General features: G+C 58.2%; 1 protein-coding gene and 1 long non-coding RNA gene across 5 annotated transcripts; one reads left to right on the top strand and one right to left on the bottom strand.

The window, feature by feature from the left end:
- Positions 1 to 963: 963 nt before the first annotated feature.
- Positions 964 to 7,131, bottom strand: LOC140661615 (uncharacterized). The gene is made up of 3 exons (XR_012045828.1): positions 6,811 to 7,131; positions 3,648 to 6,167; positions 964 to 2,341 (listed from the first exon to the last, which is right to left on the bottom strand). It is a non-coding gene; the product is annotated as an uncharacterized lncRNA (long non-coding RNA).
- TMEM51 (transmembrane protein 51) lies at positions 2,949 to 15,412 on the top strand. Of its 4 annotated transcripts, none has more exons than XM_072884042.1 (3): positions 2,949 to 3,036; positions 12,376 to 12,832; positions 14,217 to 15,412. In XM_072884042.1, exons 2-3 carry the CDS (start codon positions 12,492 to 12,494, stop codon positions 14,626 to 14,628), a joined length of 753 nt encoding a protein of 250 aa, XP_072740143.1. In that variant the 5' UTR covers positions 2,949 to 3,036; positions 12,376 to 12,491; the 3' UTR covers positions 14,629 to 15,412. The 4 variants fall into 4 exon arrangements, with proteins under 4 accessions (XP_072740143.1, XP_072740147.1, XP_072740144.1 ...); XM_072884046.1 differs by lacking the exon at positions 2,949 to 3,036 and adding an exon at positions 3,496 to 3,815; XM_072884043.1 differs by lacking the exon at positions 2,949 to 3,036 and adding an exon at positions 7,673 to 7,869.
- Positions 15,413 to 18,519: the final 3,107 nt, after the last annotated feature.

The following is an 18,519-nucleotide window of genomic DNA, read 5'->3' as shown; positions in this document are numbered from 1 at the left end:
GGGTAACATGAGCCCCTGGCATCTCCAGCAAGCACCAGGGCATCAAATGCCCCGCTGAAAAGCCCTTTTGTTGCCTGCTGGTGGCTCCCAGTGGGGCTCCTGTTTCCTCCTTGGTGTTCCTGTGCAAGCAAAGTCTTTATCCCACGTATTTGGCTGGATGAACACCCTGGAGATGTACCAGCTTGCCCCGGACTGGGCAGTGAGTGTTTGCAAGGGGAGGATTTGAGCTGCCCGTAGATAAATACCCATGCCAGGATGGCTGCTATAGCTGGAAAGGCAAATGAGCCTAAGAAATGCATGCAAACGCCTTAGCCCGCAGCAAAGTGTACGGCAGAGAAGCTGTCCAGGCATTAGCAGCCATCCAGGCTCTGGTCTCTGAGGGGTGCGAGCGAGCCCCTTTAATTTAAGGACACCAAACCAGTCTGAGTCAGCATCGTGAGGGGAGAGGAGAAAGAAATCTGCTCCAAAGGGAGCAACTGAGCGGAGGGAGAGCTGAAACGGCTCGAGCATGCCAACGCAGAAACGTGCAGCCGCCTCTGGCTCGCCCGGCCCTGCTGCCACGGAAAAGGCTCTTTCTGGCCTATATTCAGCTTTGCAGAGCGGGAACACGAGGAGCGGCCTTATGAATGTCCCCTCTGTGCTCGTGGTCTCCAGGGCCCCTCTGCAGGGTGGGTGACCTTGCCCCGGCTCAGGCCGGGTTCTCCCTGTGCTGGATCAGTGACAGTCACTGTCTAAAGTACATTTTCCCCCCCGCTTTCTTGCAGCTAACCTGCAGAGAAGACAAGTCCCTGCTATAGCTACTGACTGCTGGAGCTGCTGGAGACGACGGGTTTGTGTTTGATACAGAAAGGTGCTGCGGGGAGGGGAAGGAGCGGGGGGGAATTTGCCTGAGTGGGTAAAAATTCAAAACAATCCATACAAGGAAAGAAAAAAACCATATGCGGATAGATTTAATAAATTATTTTTTTCTTATAGCTCTTGAAATTGGTCTTTGATTAGAGAAGGAAGGTGCGAGCAGGGAAGGGCAGCGCTGCCGTGCGCTGGAGGAGGAGCCGGGGCAGGTGAGTCAGTGGAAAATACCATGGGCTCTGTGCGGGGCTGTGCTGGGAGGGAGAGACGCAGGGAAATGGGGGTTTCCACCCCGGCATCCCGGTGCCCCCGAGGCAGGGCTGCAGCACGCTGACTCAGTGACAAAGTTGTGCTGGGTTCGTGATGGCTTTTGCCTTCGCAAGGACTTGCAGGGCTTAAGGGACAGGAAAAAACTGCAGTGGCTGGTCCAGCAAGCGTAGCAACGCTGCTTTTTCACTCGTGGTTGGGGAAAACCCACCCCGAGTGTCATCTCCAACAGAATTTGAGTTCTTGGTGGTGTTTTGTATTAAGGCTGGGTGTGAGAAGGGCCTGCAAAAACACAAGTCCCAAGTGGTGCTGGGATGGCAGCCAGGGAGAGGTGACACCGGATGCGGCATGAATTAGGGTGGACTTTGCTAAAACCCAACTACAGCCTGTGCCCAGCCTCCAGCTGCACCCACGGTGCCACTGCTCGGGGAGCGTGCTCCCGATTTTGTAATTATTGTATGTATATTGCACAGAAAGATTGTTTAGTCCCGTCATAGACACGCACACAACCGTGCAGAGGTTCCCGCTTCCACGCCCCCGTGCATAACTGCGGCTGTTAATTGCTTGTTAGTAACGTCCTACTAAAGAAGGGGCAGGAGCCGGAGGGTTGATCCCTGTGGTTCAGCCTGGAAACCACGGGACTGTCTGGCTATGAGGCCAAGGCACGTGGCCAGCGGCCCCGGTGAGGGCCGTACCCAGAACGGCTTTTCCCGGTGAGCGGGTGGTTAACCGGGAGTGTTTATAGAGGGCAGCAATCTGATAAAAGCGCTTTCCAGGCTCGTTGCGAACACGAGCCCGGCTTTGTGGGGATGTTGGCTTTGCCCTGTGGAATGGAGCGATGAGCCCGAGCAGTTGTGTTTCCTCAAAACGGGGCTTCTGCAATCAGTGCTCAGAACCGCTCATCTGAGGAAAGGCTCTGCTCGTCGGAACAAGCCGGTTTCATGACGCAGATCCCTCGCAAGCTGGTTTGTAAACTAGAAATGGGGGCTGTGATGCTCGGAGCACTGTGTGGGCCCTGCTTGGAGCGGGTGACAACAACCTGCAGCCCCAGCCGTGACCCACGCCTGGGACGAGGTGCAGAAAAATACGTAATTTTTATATATGGCAGGCTGGATTGTAGGCATTGCAGGAAGGAACTGCTGCAGGAGCAGCCTCCGGGGTGCAGGGACCCCGGGAAGCAGGCGGCCTGGAGTCTGTCCCCTTCGTGCCTGGGTGCACAGCTAGCCTAGGAAAAGGAACAAATTTCGCTTGGTTGCCACCATAGCAGGTCCCTTTCCTGACTAAGCGCGTTGTTGCTGGAAGCGCAGACCTTCTGGAGAAGGGGAACCAAAACCAGCCTGTGCGGTACCCCCCGCCCCAGCTTTTTGAGAACTTTTAGAAAATACCCAAAGAAACCACAGCTCCGGAGAGGGGACGGAGGAGGAGGGGGGCAGTGACGCTCAGGATCAGCCCGGCCAGGCTGCTGCCATGTAAAGGGGCTTCCAGGAGAGCAAACCCCCCTCGGGTCGGGTCTGCACGGCCCCCAGCCGGGTGAGAGCCGGGGAGAGGAGCGGCTGGACACGCTTGGGAAGGGGGAGGAGAGGAGGGGAGAGGCTGCCTGCAGCCCGGAGCCCGCTGCAGCCCGGAGCCCGCAGCAGCCCGGAGCCCGCTGCAGCCCGGAGCCCGCTGCAGCCCGGAGCCCGCCCGCCGGCCCGGCCCGGGGGTCTCCGCCGGTTTTCGGTGCCTCCCTGCTCCTGCTCCTCCCCACTCTCCCCGTTCCCAGGGGCGGCTCCCGCTGCGGGTGGGCCGGAGCCGGGGAGCTCTGCCCCGGGCCGCCCCGCCGCCGGGGCCGGGCCCTGCAAGCGCCGCCCCGGGAGGGGAGGGGAGGGGAGGGGAGGGCGGCCCGGGAGGGACCCGCCGCAGCCGCCGCCGGGGAGGGAGGTAGGCGGGGGCGGGCGGGGGGCGGCGGGACCCCCTGCCCCGGGAAGGGACGCGACGGCACCGGAGCGCGGGGACCGGGCGGGGGAGCCGGGCGGGGGAGCGCCGGGGCGGGCTGGGCTCGGTCCCGCCGTGCCCGGGGCAGGGGACGGGAGCGGGCCGGGCTTAGACCCAGGGCAAGGGGCAGGGGCAGGCGGGACTCGGCGCCGGGGCGGACGGGACCCGCTGGGGTTTAGTCCTGCGGTGCTCACGCCCGGCTGGGCCCCCGGCACGGTGGGGCTGGGAGCGGGCCCTTCCCGGCGTGGGGGGTCCCCGGGAGGAGCAAGGGGTCCTGGCCGCCGGCCAGAGCTCAGCCCGGGCTCGGGAAGGTGAAACCAGCCGTGGGGAAGCATCCCCCAAGCAGGGCGTGGGTGAGGGGGTCGGGGCGCTGGGGAGCGGCGGTGTCGCGGGGGTCCGTCCCTGCCGTCACCCATTCGTGACGTGGGCTCGGGGCACCTCGTCGGCCCCTGCGGGTGTCGGGGTGGCCTTCCGAAGAGCGGGGAAGAGAGCAGCTGTCCTTTTGGGAAGGATCGAGAGAAAGGGCGGGTGTGAGATGAGCCCCACGCCAAACCCACCGGTGTCTTTGCGGCCGGTTCCCACGGCTGGCGGCATGGCAGGGCAGTCACGTACCACGAGCCCGTTGCTCAAAGACGTCAGTCCCCGGGAAGGTGCAAGGGACGGCGTGCGTGGAGTCCGTTTGGAAAGCAAACAAAGACAAAGAGAAGGAAACCTGTGCAGAGCAGGTCCGTGCCGGGTGGTTTACGAACTCAGTGCCAGTCAGCAGGGCTTCAGTTCTTCCTGTCGTGTCATTACTGCGAAAGAAAGAGTGGCTTGGAGCTTTAAAGGGCTCCGGCAAATCTGCGAACGTCTCCTAAGTGTTGCTTTAGAAAGAACTCCCTTCGTGAAAGCAAGTCAGCAACTGCAGCGGGTGTTTTACACGCTGGGGCCACGGCTTCGCCAGCTGCGTGGTCGGTCACCGTGGCTGTGTGCCGGGTCGGCACGCTCTCCTGCACCGTGGTTTTGGGATACGGGCCCTGATAGTCATAATTATTTTAGGAAGCTCCTATCCCTGCCTGCTGCGATGATTAATTCTTGTATTGTCTTGATGGGTATGGGAAGAACCGCCATATCCTTGGGTTTGGAAGGCAAGGTTGGGTAGGAAACCCCATCAGGTGGGTGTTTCTCGGGGGCTGTGAGTTTCGGTAGCCCGGTGCCGGTGGCTGGGAGGGGAGGAAGCCTGCCAGCCCCGCTCCACCTGCACTAAACGTGGCCTCTGTCACAGCACCTTGCCAGGCTTTGAGTGCTGGGAACTGCTGGGGGGTGGGTTTATTGACTTCTACTGGCAGCTTTGCCTGGGTGGTTTTTTCCTTCTAAGCCAGCTCTGCATGCTTGCGTGTGTCAGGTGCAATCCCAGTGTGTGTCTTCCCCACGTTGACTTAAAAACGGGCTGTCTCGGGAACCACGGTACACCCAGCGCCGGTGCAATAGAAGTGGACTGAGGTGCCTTGCTGCTGCAGAGGTTGCACGCGAGGGAAACCAGCGTCGAGCATCACCTGCGCTCTGCCGAAGCTCCCCGGGCCTGGGGGAGCAGCGCCTGCCATCGGCAGCGTGTCCCAAAGCAGTTGTCTGCAAAGACACCGGTAGTTGCTTTTTGGAGGCGACGTGGTGGGGGTGAGCGTCTCTGAGCCCGGCGTAGCTGGGTTTGTTGAGAAGCACGGCCGTGTGAGCAGAGATCAGCAGTTCTGCGAGCGCGTCCCGTGAGAGAGGGGCTGCCCTCGGCTTTGCATGGTGGAGCCTGGGTGAGATGAAGCTGCACCAGGAGGTGCGGTCCCGGCTTTCAGCTAACGGGCTCTAGCTGCTGGTGGGCTTTCAGGCTCCTTAAAGCTCCTCCGGCGCAGACCTCGGCCGCTGCTCGGTGGGATGCAGCAGCGTTGCATTGCTCTGTGATGTAGCGGAGCATCCTGCAGCTATCCAAGGCTCTGGATGTCGCGGTGTGACGGCCGCAGAGGGAAACGTCCCAGGTGGCAATGAGGAATGCGTGGGTGTGAGGATGTTGAACCCATCCCTCAACCGAAATGACTCGGAAGTATGTGAGATGTCTTTGATTTTATCTGTGAGTAATTACACGGGTGGGAAAATCCTCGGGAAGGGAAGTTCCTGGGGAAGGGGGAATGTTTGGCTGTCGGTGCCCTGAAGATAGCTGAGTGTCGGTGACGCTCAGCATAGCTTGGTGCTGCGGTGCTGCCGTAAGGCGCTGCCCACAGCCACGCTCCCATGGAGACTGGGAGGCCAGGGCTGGGCAGGGCTGTCTGCCGGCACTCCCGGCCAGAGCCCCGGAGGAGGGATCCCTCCGGCAGCCCACGTACGCGTCTGTCTCCTGAACGTGTTTCTTGTTCCCAGTGTATTTCTTAGGCAGAAACTGGTGTCGAGGCTCTGCCGAAGCAGGTGAATATCCTGCGTGAGCTGTGCAGGTAGCGTGCAGCGGCATAATTCCCCCGCAAACCTCCATCCCTATCAAAATACCTGTGCTCGACTGGCTAAACACTGCTGCTTTGTGCATCGCTTGGCTGCCCAGCCGGCTCCGTCACTCCCCCCGCATTGCCCGGCTCTCCCTTTCTGCCCCGTTGGCTCTCCCTCTCTGCTGTCCGCAGCAGGTTTTGTTTGTGGGTCTTGCTCGTTGGACAAGGCTGTTTGAAAAGTGCCGGGAGAGGCGATGCTGCGTCAGGGTGCGGCGAGATGAAGGACGTAGCTGAAAATCCAGGCTGAGGATGAGGAAGGCAGCACTAGCGAGGCCGATGGCAGCGTGGCATCCCGGGTTAGTGGCTTGCAGCGAGGGGAGCTCTGGGGAGGGGAGATAGGGCTCGGGAGGCTCCCGTGGTGTGACAGGAGCTGCTTAAAGCACTCTAGAAGGGCTGGGAAGCGCTGCGAGGCAGCAGGAATGCCAGCTTTGGTTTCGGAAGACATCAGAAGGGCAGACGGATAACGTCTACGAGCGCTGAAAGGCTCCGGAGGAGAGTGTGTTATCTGGCACGGAGGCAGGGTGAGGTCACAGGCCAAAAACCACAGGAAGGCTGCTGGGAGGAATGGCTTTATCTCTGGCAGGAAACAGCAGATTAGGAAAACTTAAAAAAAAAAAACCAACAAAAAAACCCACCAACAACAGAAAACCCAAACACAAAGGTGCAAAGTGGAGTCAAAAAGAAAGCAGGAAGGAGACAAAGTCAAAGCACTGGGATTTTCCCAGGCTGGCATGCTTTCCCAGGCCGGCGTGCACAGGGCAGGCTGGCAATTCAGCTCCTTTTCTAGCCTGAAGGGAGGCAAACCTCCCAAAACCCCATCTCTGGTTTAGCAGAGCCCGGCTGGGAGGTGTTTGGCCAGCACCAGCTACACACGTGAGCCAGGCTCGCGAAAAGCCACGGGATGCTGCTCGCGCAGCAGGCTGGGACGTGGCGAGGGCTCGCTGACCTCCGGCGCTGCTGCGAGTTCATGCCGGCGCAGTCTCGGTGGGTGCGGCAGCGTTATCCCCAGGAATAAATGGCAATGTCCTTAAGTGTAAATTTAAAAGGACTCTTTGTCCGAGTCCATTACTGGTTTGCAGCAAGCGCTGCTCTGATGGCCGTAATGAAATTATGGGGAGAGAAAGAGTCTGGCAGGCAGTATCCCATGCAGGGATGGCAAAGTTCAAGCTAATGGCCGGCTGCTGCACGGTGATGATTAAGGCTCGGGGGATACGCTTACCGTGGCTTGAGTGATCTGTGCCAGTTCTTAAACCGGTGGCGACTTGATCTCCCGCCCATGTCTGGAGTTACAAAGGATGCGGTGGTGGTGGCAGATGCCTTCAGCTGGAGAAGGGCCGGGCGCTGTATTGTGCAAATGGGGTGTTTTATGAGCCCCGTCGCTGTTATTCTGCAGCCATCAGCGTGGCTGCGGTGGCCGCGGTGGCCGGCCAGGCGGATTGCAGCATCCTGAGCCCGCAAGCGGGCCGGGTAGCTTTTGCTTTCCCATGACACCCTTGTTTTGCAGGAAGCTGCAGCGCCGGGGCTGGGCACCCTGGGCTCCCTTCCGGGGTGGGCTGGCGACAGAGCGGGACGGGGGGAGCACCTTGGGCAGAGTTTTAAGAAAACACAGCTGCTCGCCTGGCGCTGCCTGCAAGAGTGCAATTGAGGAGGAGTTGTTAAAGATAAAAATAAAAAAAAGATGGTGAAATAGCTCTTAAAACGTCTGTAGGGAATGCAAAGAGTGATGAATGTGGGTGCATTCCTGTGCGCTCTTGGCAGGAAGCATAAGCAGCAAAATGTGGAAAAGCCCTGATAGTCTGCACGGGGCTGTCCCTCCAGGTCTCTGTATTCCCTGGTGAGATGCTCTAAAACGGGCTGGGTATTAGTCCAAGTGAACAGGAATCGGCCAAATCGGCAGCAATGCTGCTTTCCCCAGCTCAGCTGGATATCTCTGGGTATATTCTCTCGCTGCTTTCCCCACTGGGGCAGGGGAATTCCCCGCATCCCCTGAGCTGCATCTGGCCAGCAACGTCCCTGCTGCTGGGGCAGGTATAATGTGGGCAGCAAGAAGGGCCAAAAAAAAAAAAAAAAGAAAAATATTGCCTGAGTCCTGCCCTGTCGGTTTTCTGACTGCGCGTGGAGTTCTGTGCTGCTGGTGGATTGACCCCTCGTGTAACGAGGGCTCCGTGCAAGGTCCCTGCCACTGCAGGAATGAGCTTGTGAGGACGTGCTGCGGTCACCAATTAGCAGGGAAGGTGGTTAATGAAAAGGCTGGCTGGGCGTAAGCGTGAAGATGAAGGTAGGTGCCGCTGCAGAGGAGCTGATGCGGGGCCGTCTGTCCCCTGGGGCTGGGGCCGGGCAGAGAGGCGAAGCCCAGCCTGGCTCGGTCTTACCCCCATCTCTGATCATCTCCCCCGAGCCGGGGCTGGGGCCAAACCCCTGGGACTTCCAGCCCCACCTCCAGAAGGCGTCAAGCTCTCTGGAAGTGCCCGCGCACGAGCAACTGATCTCCGGTGTTGAGGACTGGTGTTGAAAGGAGCTGGAGGACCTCGTGGCTGTAATTTGGGAAGGGGTGAGTGCTGAACCGCCGCCAGCCCTGGGAGCAGCTCGGGAAGAGGGTGAGCTGCAGCTCTGGTCATCCAATGTAAGCTAACATGCAACGGGCTCTAGGTTCCTCGGATGTTGGGAGAACAGATTTATTTTCCCCACAAATTTTCCAGAAAATTAGTCTCGTGTTTTACAACTGGTGCTGGAGTCGCACACCGGTTTTTGGAGGCAGGCTCCAAGGGGACGTGCCGCTCCGTGACGGTGTGCTGTGAGCCGTGCATCGTGCTGCGACTCCTCCTCAGGAGCGAGAAAGCCCTGGAGCTCAGTGCAAGCGAGGTCGTCCCGTGCCCTGTGATTGCATCGGGGTTTGACCCATTCCCCGAACTGCAGACTCATTTCTCGTGATCCCGTGACAAAGGTGTTGCTGCTGGAGCATGAGCGGGAAGGTGATGTCATGGGAGGGGAAAAATCCAAAGGTTGCAGAGGGCAGAGGAGCGTGGGTGCCGCCGTGGGCAGCGATGGGTGTCGTGCTTCCTCGTGAGTCACCCGACGGGGTTGGCGTTTCACCGGGAGCACCGAGATGCGGAGCACGATCCGGGGCTGGCTCCGTCGGGGGGTCTGCGTCCCCGCGGTGGGACCGTTGTTGCAGAGAGCTGGTGTCCCCCACAGAGGGGAAGATGCTATCTGCCACCACCCCGCCTGCGTGCCCGTGCCAAAAGCCTTTGGGGTGCGTCCAGGTGCGTTGGCACGCAGTGCGTGAGAAAGGGCTTATCCCGAGTCCTCCCGTGCTGAATTAACAGTCGCAAGAGAAGTCGCAAAGCGTCCCTTGGCTCTGGCAGCCTGCAGGGAGCCGGTGAGAAGTGCGGGAAAGCTTGGCTGAGTGCGGAGGAGGCACGGGTGCCCCCGGCTTTGCAGCTGTGCCAGCGGAGTTTAATGATTCGGAGATCCTGGTGTAAATCATTGCCAGCGCAGCGCGGGGCTGCAGGCGTGCGTGGGATGGGGATGAAGGTGGGTCTGGCTTCAGGGAAGACCCCGTGCTGCAGGTGGAGGGAAGAGGATGTGGGAAGGCAGGGGCTGGAGCGGGGCTGGAGCGCTTGGCCACCACTTGCCCGCCTGATGGAGGGGTGAGGTTGGCAACGGGAGCCCCGGCTCTGCGGTGCCGGTGAGCTGGGGGGGGCAAGAAGAGAGCGGGCTCGCCTGACGTGGTGTAAGGATGGTGAGTAAGGGTTGGGTGCTCGGGGCTTTGCGCAGTGGGAGAGTGCTCCGGAGCGGTTTTGGTAAATAAATTGGGTAAATCATGGAGGAAGAATCCCTCGAGGATTATTAAACGGGTGCAGCCACAGAGCAGGGAATTCCTCCGTTGCCAGATCTGGTAGGACGGCACTGTTTGTGTGCCGCTCCACCCGGTCTGCTCAGGACGGCCGCAGCAGATGCCACCTTGGAGGTGCGGTACCGGCCACAGTGAGATTTTTGGGTGAGTCACCGGTTGGTTTGGGGCTTCCCTGAACCCCCAAGTTGGGGCACCCTTTCACCGCGCTGACCAGTGTCCATCTCGGCGGGGCTGCCCCTGCTGCTCCAGACAGCGCCAGGGATGCTGGACCCAAGACAGAGATAGCAGCAGCTCCCTTCTCTGGCCGCTGATGTCAGGGCACCGGGGTTATTGCTAAAGCAGCGATAGGAGTGCGCTCCGGAAAGCCAAAAGAAGAGTTAATTCAATGGAGAGAGAGACTCGTATGTCAAATTCCCTGCTTTAATCTGATTTGCCTGGGCTGCAGGGCAGCGCAGCGAGGGATCTGCGTAAATCCTGCAGGCACAGAGATGATGTGGAAGCTTAAATCCTGTCCACTTCCAGGGGTGAGGTGCCCAAGGGAAGCTGGAGAGATCGGGAATGGGCACGGAGGTTTAGACACCACGGGTAAGTGTTACCGGCCCTGCGTGTTTTCTGTGCCCACCGTGTGTGCAGCGCAGTTTCCCTGCCCCAAAGCCATCACTGCAGTTTGCAAGTGAAATCTTGGCTGGCCGATGTCTGTGAAACGCCTTGCCAAATAGCACGGAGATGGGAGCTCATTTGGATAAATTTGTAAGGAAAAAGCCCAACAGCCACCCATACGGCCAAGTTTGGAAGACCCCAAAGGAGAAGCAGGGGTGCTGATAAATCAGAGCCTCGGTGGTCCTCACTACAGGCTCGGGCATCACCAGCGTGGCCGGGAGCGAGGGCTGCTGCAGCAGAGGGTGGATGAAGGAAGAGGATGCCTGATGCCATTTGCCTTGCGCGTGATTTTACGAGCCTGCGCGGCGTGGCGAGCGTGCGGCGAGTTTGCATCGCGGGTGCTCTCCGGAGCAGCGGGGGCTGTAGGGGAAGCGTGGGCCGTAGGCAGTGCTCTACGTAGGCTTCGCTCCCCGCAGCGCACTCGGTGCCCCGCTGGCAGCGGCAGGCTCAGAAGCGCTCGGGTAGGATGGGCTGCCGAGCAGCGATTGCTCTCGGGATGCTGGTGAGGACCTCTCGGATGTAGCGTGTGCCGCATCCTCAGCAGCTGCTTGCTAGGACCGAATTGAAGTTGGGGGCAGGTTTAGGGGGGCAGGGGGTGCCTTCCCCGCGGGGCAGACGGCGCTGCACGGCTCTGGCAGCGGGGCTGGGCCGTGCCGTGGGGAACGGCGTGCTTGCCCCTGCCTGCCTGCCAGCAGCTCCCGTCGGGCAGGGCTTGGCAGCTCACGCTCGCCCAATAACCCCGGACAGGCCGCGGGAGCGAAGACTTTGCCCTGCCTGGATCTGCACGAACGCCAACAACCCCCATGCGGGGCCAGGGCTGCGTCTAACGGGGTTGGGACACCCCTCGGTGAGCCCCTGACGCGGTGCTGCGGCACAGAGGGTGAGCGGGCTGCGATGGGGAAGTTGCTCTGCAGCTTTCTCCTCCCTAGGCTTGCGTGCGTATCTTTTCGGGCAAGCAGCTGGAGCCGGTCTGTTTTCTGGGAATTCTGGCTTCCTCTGGCTCTTGACCCTGTGAACTAGGCTTGCGCTTGAGCAAACGTGAAGCTTGGGACCATCGAGCTGGACGGCCGTGCTGAAGGGTGAGGGCGTACGTGGAGACAGCACGCAGCAGCAGCGTATCCGAGGGCGACTTTTAGCACAAACAAGCGTCGAGAAGCCAAGGCTGGGGAGGAAGGGAGAAGACCCTGACACGTTCGCGTAGCTGCACGTGGGTTTTGGCACACGCCAAAAAAACTGGGAGGCTGCAAAGGAGGCTGCTGCGAGGCTCGCTCGGGTGGCGATGGGGGAGCTTTGCTGCAGGGATCCGAGTTACTCACCCGTGGTTTGCAGGAAGGGGTTGCACTCGGAGCTGCCATCTTTTCAAGCTGAGGTCAGGGAGGCGAGCGGCCAGGAGATGCGGTTCCGTGTGTTTATTTTTGGAAAGGGAGCACATCTGGTCCTGGCGACTCAGAAAACGCAGACGTTCGGTCGAGGCGGTGGAGGAGGACTTCCCACCCGTGGCCCGGCTGGTCAGGAACGGCAGTGCTCGCACGGCCCCGCGCCTGCTGCGGCCAGCGGGACGCAGCCAGGGGACTCGCCGCCGCCAGGGGTTACTCCGGGGTGGGCAAGCACTGGCCAGAAGCAAGCCAGGGGCTGTACCGAGGGCTCGCTGTCGCAGCAGCCCTTGCCAGCAGCGTTCGGGGGAAGCCTCAGGGTTGGCTTGGCTGGGAGAGCGGCTGTTTTGCTTTCTCTTCTCCGGGCAGGGAGGCGTTGCAGGGCAGGCAGCCGGTGCCGCAAGCAGCCCTGCTCCATCCCGAACGGGGGGAAAAGAGAAGTTGTACAGCTAGAGATTTGTTTCTGAGCAGTTTCAGGTTCGTTTGCATCAACAGTGGCTGTTTGTCTAAGGCAGCGCAGCTCCATAAAGCAGGGAGGGTTTCTATAAGCAGTGAACTTTTTTTTGGTGGCCTTTTTTTTGGTGCCGTGAAGAGGTCGGTTATCGTGCTCCTAAGGATGTTAACCTAAGTCCTTAGCAAGCGTTAGTAGTTTGGTTCTTTCCTAAGGTTGGTGATATTACAGCCAAGAAAGTAGCAAAGGGTCGTGATGAGAACGGCCAGCAACGATCCTGCTGCTGACTGCCGTGTTATGTCCTGACGTGCTCTCCGCAGGCACGGTGGAATGAGATTTCCAGCGTTCGTGGAATAAAACGATGTTATCGCGGCCACTGAAATGGTAGCTGCATAGCCTTTGCATCCCGCCACGCACTAACCATCGTTCTCCGTCTCTTCCCAGAGCTTGCCGCCTGCCGTGGGAGGGGACGGCATGCATGCTAGCTGGCCTGCACCCCCCCTGCCTCGAGCCATGCTGTAAGGTGGAGCAGCCCGGCCGGCCGACCAGCAGCAGGAGCGATGGCCCAGTCTCGGGCCAACGGCTCGCACTACGCCCTGACGGCGATAGGGCTGGGGATGCTCGTCCTTGGCATCATCATGGCCGTCTGGAACCTCGTCCCCGGCTTCGGCCTCGCCGACAAACCCAGCACCCACGCCGGGAACAGCAGCAAGCCCGACCACGGCACCGGAGGCATTTTGAAGAGCAAGACCTTCTCGGTGGCGTACGTGTTGGTGGGGGCGGGCGTGCTGCTGCTGCTGCTCTCCATCTGCTTGAATATCCGGGACAAGAAGAGGCAAAACGAAGACATTGTTTGCGTGCAGCACCAAGCACCGGTAGAGCCCTCGCACCAGGAGGACAGGTGAGCCTTTTTGGGGAGAAAGGGAGCGGGATCAAGTGTAGGAATGAAACGAAGAGCTGTTAGTCTTCCTCAAGGAGGTCAGGAGCAAGGAGAGTAAGGCTGATAGCAGCATATGCTAAAATAAAGGCAAGCACGCCTCATGGTTTAGGGCTTGAATATCCTTTAGAGATCAGGAAGGAATGACTCCAGCTGTATTTCCTTTAGAGATCAGGAGTCCAGCTGTATTTGTGGTGCTGTAGGTGAAAGGAAGCGTTGTTTGTGTGTAAGCTGGGGTCTAGATGGAGCCGTGGCCGAGCCAGCATTGCGGAGACGTGCCGCTCCTGGCTTTGTCAGTACACAAGCAGCACGCTGAGAGGTAACGCTGGGAGCGGTGGTTAATGGTTAACGCAGCAGAGCGGGATCGCTGCTGCAAGCCAGGCAAGGCGGGCGAGGGGCTGCGGAGGGAGAGGAGCAGGAGATGCGGGACGTGCTGCCTCGCTGGGTGCAGCCGGAGGTGCCAAGCAGCCTTTCAGCTGCAGCAGCGTAGGCAGCGGCTGGAAATGGAGTTTAGACCCAGTGGAAGTCTGCAGGGCTCTCCTGTTTGCTTGGGGAACTCCAACCAGCAGAGCAAAGGCTGCTGCCGCAGCAGGCACGGTCTGAGCAAACACAGGGCGCAGGAGAAGTCCCCGGCCGTCTCGGTCCCTGGGGCGGGCTGTGCCTGTGCAGAGAGAGGCCGGGGCGCTGGGACAACGTGGGGTGTGAGGTGGCAGGAGGAGACGACGGCTGTGCTGGCTGCTGCCTAGGGAATGCTCCGGGGGAGAGCTGCCGTCGGTGACTGCAGAGAATTATTCTGTGTGCAGAGCCACCCAGAAAACTGGTTTTGCCTATCAGAATGTAAAGGTAACTTCATAATGCAAAAGAAATGCCAAGTATATGCGTGCAGGCTATGTGCAGGTACCTGTGGTATAGTTGGTAACGTATGGCAGAGCTGAATATCCTTGCAGAAAAACTCGAGCTAGATACCCAACCCAAAAGGCATCCGAATGGCAAAGACGGAGGGGTGATGTCCCTTTCAAATGGAGTTCGACTGAATGTCGAGAGGCGAGGAGAGAAATCGGTGTGCTGCTGGGGGAAGAAATCACTGCTGTGCAATAGAGAAAGAGGTTTTGTGAGCAAAGAAAGTGGTGATCAAAGACAGACATATGTCACAAGGAAATAAAAACGTGTTTGAATAGAGGTGGGGTTGCGATCTGTTCTGTCAAAAAAAAAGGAACTGGTATAGAATGTAGAAGGGCAAATAATTTGTTAAGGTTGGGGGGGGGGGATATTCTCTCCTCTCCATCCCCTACCCGCAGTGAAGCTGAAATGATGTGCTACTGATAGCCTTAATTTTGTCCCCCTCTAGTCAAGAAGAGGACGAAGATGTGTCTTCCCAGTACTATGTCCCCAGCTACGAGGAGGTGATGAACACGGGCTACTCTGAGCCCAGAGACTCGGACAGGAGCAACAGGATCAGCGTCTCCCTGCCCTCCTACGAATCGCTGACGGGGCTCGACGAAAGCAGCCAGCCGCCGGGAGCTGCCGGCGCAGAGCCCGGCACAGAGCGGCAGCCCGGCCGGCACAGCTCGCGCCTGAGCAAGCGCCTGAAGCCGCTGAAGGTCCGGAGGATCAAGTCGGAGAAGCTGCACCTGAAGGACATCAGGCTAAACCTCGCGGAGGGGAACAGCACCGCCCCTATCACGATAGAGCCGCTGACCCCTCCGCCCAAGTATGAGGAGATCCAGGAGAAAGCACCAGAGAGCCAGCAAATGACTTAAAAAAAGAGGAATCTGTGATGCTGCTGGGGTGGGTTGGTTGGTTGGTTTGTTTTTAAAAAAAAAAACACACTAAGAGGGTCTCGGTCTGTGGGTGCAGAAGCGGTCAGGGCTCCCTGGAAGCTGCGATGTGGAGGACACGATGGGTGTGCAGCGCTGCAGCACGGGGCCAAGGACAAGTTTTCCCTGGGATGGGGCTTTACCAAAGACTATGGGGAAAGAAACCTGAATGCCAGTAGGTCTGCTGCTCTGAAGTAAATGAAGGCTGGAAGTACCAAAAGTGTGATTTGTGGTGTTTTACGTAAGGACACCCAGTGTATCTTCTCACCTCCTCTCCCCTTGCCCCCAGCAAGACTTTTCTAAGCCACCAAACTGATGCTGAACAAGGATTTTCCAAGTGGAAAAGGGAAATGTTCCTTTTTTTTGGGTTTTTTTTGGTGTCTTTTCTTTCTGAGTAAGGGAAACGACGTTGCCAAAGTGGCACTGCAGCTTTCCCCCGCTCCCTTCTGGGCTTGGGACGGTGGCCCAGAACCCAACGCCTGCCAAGGTCTGTGCTTGCTGGTGGGACGTGGGATGAAACAGGCCTTGTGCCCCTCAGGGAGAGGATGGATTTTTTTCCTCGGTTGCTTTCTCTGTTGCATTTCGTGCGCCGATGCGAAGGGACGGTCTGTTTGAGGCAAGCGGATAATAAATCCAGGGGGTTGGGAGCTCTCCGAGTGCACCGCTGCCGGGAGGTGTGCGGCGTGAAACGATTGCTGAGCACGCTGTGCGAGCAGACCTGTTCTAAATAAATATTTTGTACATTGTGTTTGTGTGTGCGTGCACTCGTGCGCGGTTGGCCCTTCCCAAGGTTTGCAAGCCGGAGCAGTATAGAAGCAGTCGGCTGTTTTCGGGCGGATGCGGCTCTGTGGGCATCCCGGCCACCCGCTGCCTCCCGGGCTTCCAGCAAAAGCTATCGACCACAATCGTCAGCGTGTTCAGCCCCGGGTTCCCTCGAATGGTCTGAATTTTGATGGTGTGGGTAGAGAGCAGAATCTCCCATGAATTTATAGCAGATGTTGGCGTGGCCAGTCTGCCCGCTGCCGGTACAGATGTGGCTTTGTAGGTGTTGCTGCTGATATCGGTGTAGGTAAGGACCGCTCAACAGAGGTTGACTTGGCAATATGGTTGATATAAGGTACAGGAGGAGTGCAAGTGACCAAAACGAAGACAAAGAAGAGATGCTGGTGCAAATGCATGTAACAGTTTATCTCGTTTAGTTATTGTTTCATATATTGCGTCTTGTAATTTCTGTTGTTGTATCACAGGAACTTCACTTTGCTGTGCCCCAGGGCATGATCTCAGATAGGCAAAATAATGTCATTAAATAAGGGACTCCCTTATTGAAGAGAAGGAAAAAAATAGTAGAAGAATATACCCCAGATTGAGGGATTTGGGGCAGGGGGTCCCGTGTGGGTCTCCTTGAGGGGTTGGAAAGGTGGTGCAGCTCCGTGGCAGTTGTCTCCCAGGCGCGTGTGCCCCTAAGAGCCTGCCCGCAGCGGGAGGCAAGGCATGAAGTCCCCTCTCCCTGGTGAAGAAACACAACCCTAACAGTTGTCTTGGCAAATGTGGGTAAATATTGGGTTACTGAAGCGAAGCCTCTTGTCTGAGCAGTTGGGAGTTGAAGTTTCATGGAGCTTCTTTACCAGAAAGTCCCGGTTTCTTTCCCCTCTTCTTTACCAGAATTTTTCCCAATGTCTCATGTAGGAAAAGAGCTGAAAAAATGACATAAAGTGAAACGGGCTGTGACTAAGGTAGTAAATATGTGAAAAATGCCCGAATGGCTAATGAGCATCTCCAACTACTTGCATACTTGCCCTGGGACGGTATGTGGAAAGCAGAGGGAGACGTGGGGTGCCGAGAAGTGCGAGTGCTCCCAAAGCTGTGACCATTGCTCTCCTAGGATGGCTCGTCCCTGTGTGAAATTGAGGTGGCACTGTAATACATCGTACGAGAACAGTTATTCCTGAGGGCGAGTATGATGGAGATGTTTTTCCCAGGTAAGACATGCTGGTAGGCGAGAGATCAGGATGTGGTTTCCCCATGCAGTTTTCAAGATTGCACGTATATCCCAGCGTCTCTGGAAGGTAACTCGTGTTCAATGGCAGCTCACAAGATGTGCAGACCTGTTATTAACGCAACCGAGGAAGCCCGGTGCTTGTTAGCTTTAAAAGGCATCGCCGCAGCGCTGGATCGGGGCCGGAGGACCTCGGCTGCTGTGTTTAGCGTGAAGCCCTTGCAAGGAAAGGAAGGGATGAAAATGGTGGCAGTGGGGGCCGGCACCGGGGTATGTGCTGAAGTACCACCCTTGGGTTCCCACAGGAGCGCTCCTTTGCAAAATCTGCTGCTTCTGCCTCGAAATTAAGCGTGATAAAATCTTGCAGGATGTGCTAGCTGTTCTCCTGCATGGGTTTTGTTTGCAGTTGTCGGCGGTGTCCGGTGAGCCCGGGGTACCGAACGGCCACGGCACAGCCGGCCGTGCCCCCGGTCAGCAGAGCAGCCTCTTTGTCCGGGGTTGGCATTCGGGTCCTGCCAAGCATCAGAGCAGCCCTAGGAATAGCAGGAAACCTTTTTTTGCAGTTTATTTGTAGATGGGCAATTTATTTTGCGGGGGAAGCGCTGTGGTGTTGCATGCATGCATCTGAACTGATTTGCTGTTGACTTGCAGCCCGGTGGGGCAATAGCCGCTCTCGCAGCACGATGCCCGCTCCTGCTGTCTGTGTGCCTGTGAGTTTGGCCAAAGGGTGAATTTGTGCTCCGCTTCCTATGTCTTTCAGCCGGATGATGTGGGAATTTCTCACCCGTGGGAGCGGGACTGGGCCAAAAAGCAATCTTGGGGTTTGATGTTAACAAAAATGTGAGGTTTAGGCTCATTTCCAGCAAGCCTGGTCTGCTTTTCAAAAGAAATATACTCGTGTTGTGTATGGCACACCACTGGGGTTGAGGAAAATGCTGTGGTTTGGGGCAACGTAGGGCTGCTGCGCTTCCCTCCTTCCCAAAACTCGTGGGGGGGGTGCGGGTGCTGGAGCTGCACCCAGCTCACCCACCCACCCGCCTCCAGCCGGTCAACTGCCCCGCGATCGCGCCTGAAAGCTGCGCTAACAGAATTCGGAAAGCAATGCAGGAGAGGCACGGGAGCTAGCAGAGTGCAATGGTGGGAGCCCACGCTCATGAGGGGCTGTCATCTGGGGTGCCGTTTGCCAGCGGCGAAGGCGAGACGGGTTTGGGCGGCAGCGGGGCGGGAGGTCGGGGTGCGGTGCTTGGATGGGGGGAAAGAGGCTCAAGTGGCGTCGGTGAGGCCAAACCGGAGGCTGCCGGGGGGTTGTTGGTGGCGGGGGTGTTATTTTCCCTTTTTCTGCTGAAAAAGGGTGTGTGGCAGCCTGGGACGAAGGCACGTTGACGGAGAAGCGTGCCGATGGGTGACAGTGTCCCCGTCACCAGACGCAACGTTTATCCCGTTGCCTGAGGTTGCAAGACCTGTTTGTGTGTGCGTGCACGGTATTAAATAAAAAAAGAAGTAATAAAGGGGAAAAAATGTTCACCGGCAGCTTGCACGGCCCCCCGTGAGTTGTTTGATACGTGGGGAAATGTTCCTGTCTGTGTCACCCGCTGGCAAGGAGAGCTGTGGCCGGCGCCGGCGCGGAGCTGTGTTGTGCTGCCGGGCCAGTTGCTTGGAAAAAGGAGAAAGGGAAAAAAAAAATCCAAAACAAAGAGAAAAACGCACCCAGGAGGAGGGCGGCAGCAGGCTCCAGCGCAGCCAGGGTTTCCAAGGCTACTGCGAGGCTGTGGCCGCGCTGCCGGCTGGAGCAGAACCGCCTTTGGGTTGATTTTGTACGATTTCTAGTGCACGAGTTG

The sequence above is a fragment of the Ciconia boyciana genome, chromosome 19, assembly GCF_034638445.1.
Source record: "Ciconia boyciana chromosome 19, ASM3463844v1, whole genome shotgun sequence".
In the NCBI taxonomy this organism is placed as follows: domain Eukaryota; kingdom Metazoa; phylum Chordata; class Aves; order Ciconiiformes; family Ciconiidae; genus Ciconia; species Ciconia boyciana.
This window is presented reverse-complemented; position numbering and strand designations above follow the sequence as displayed.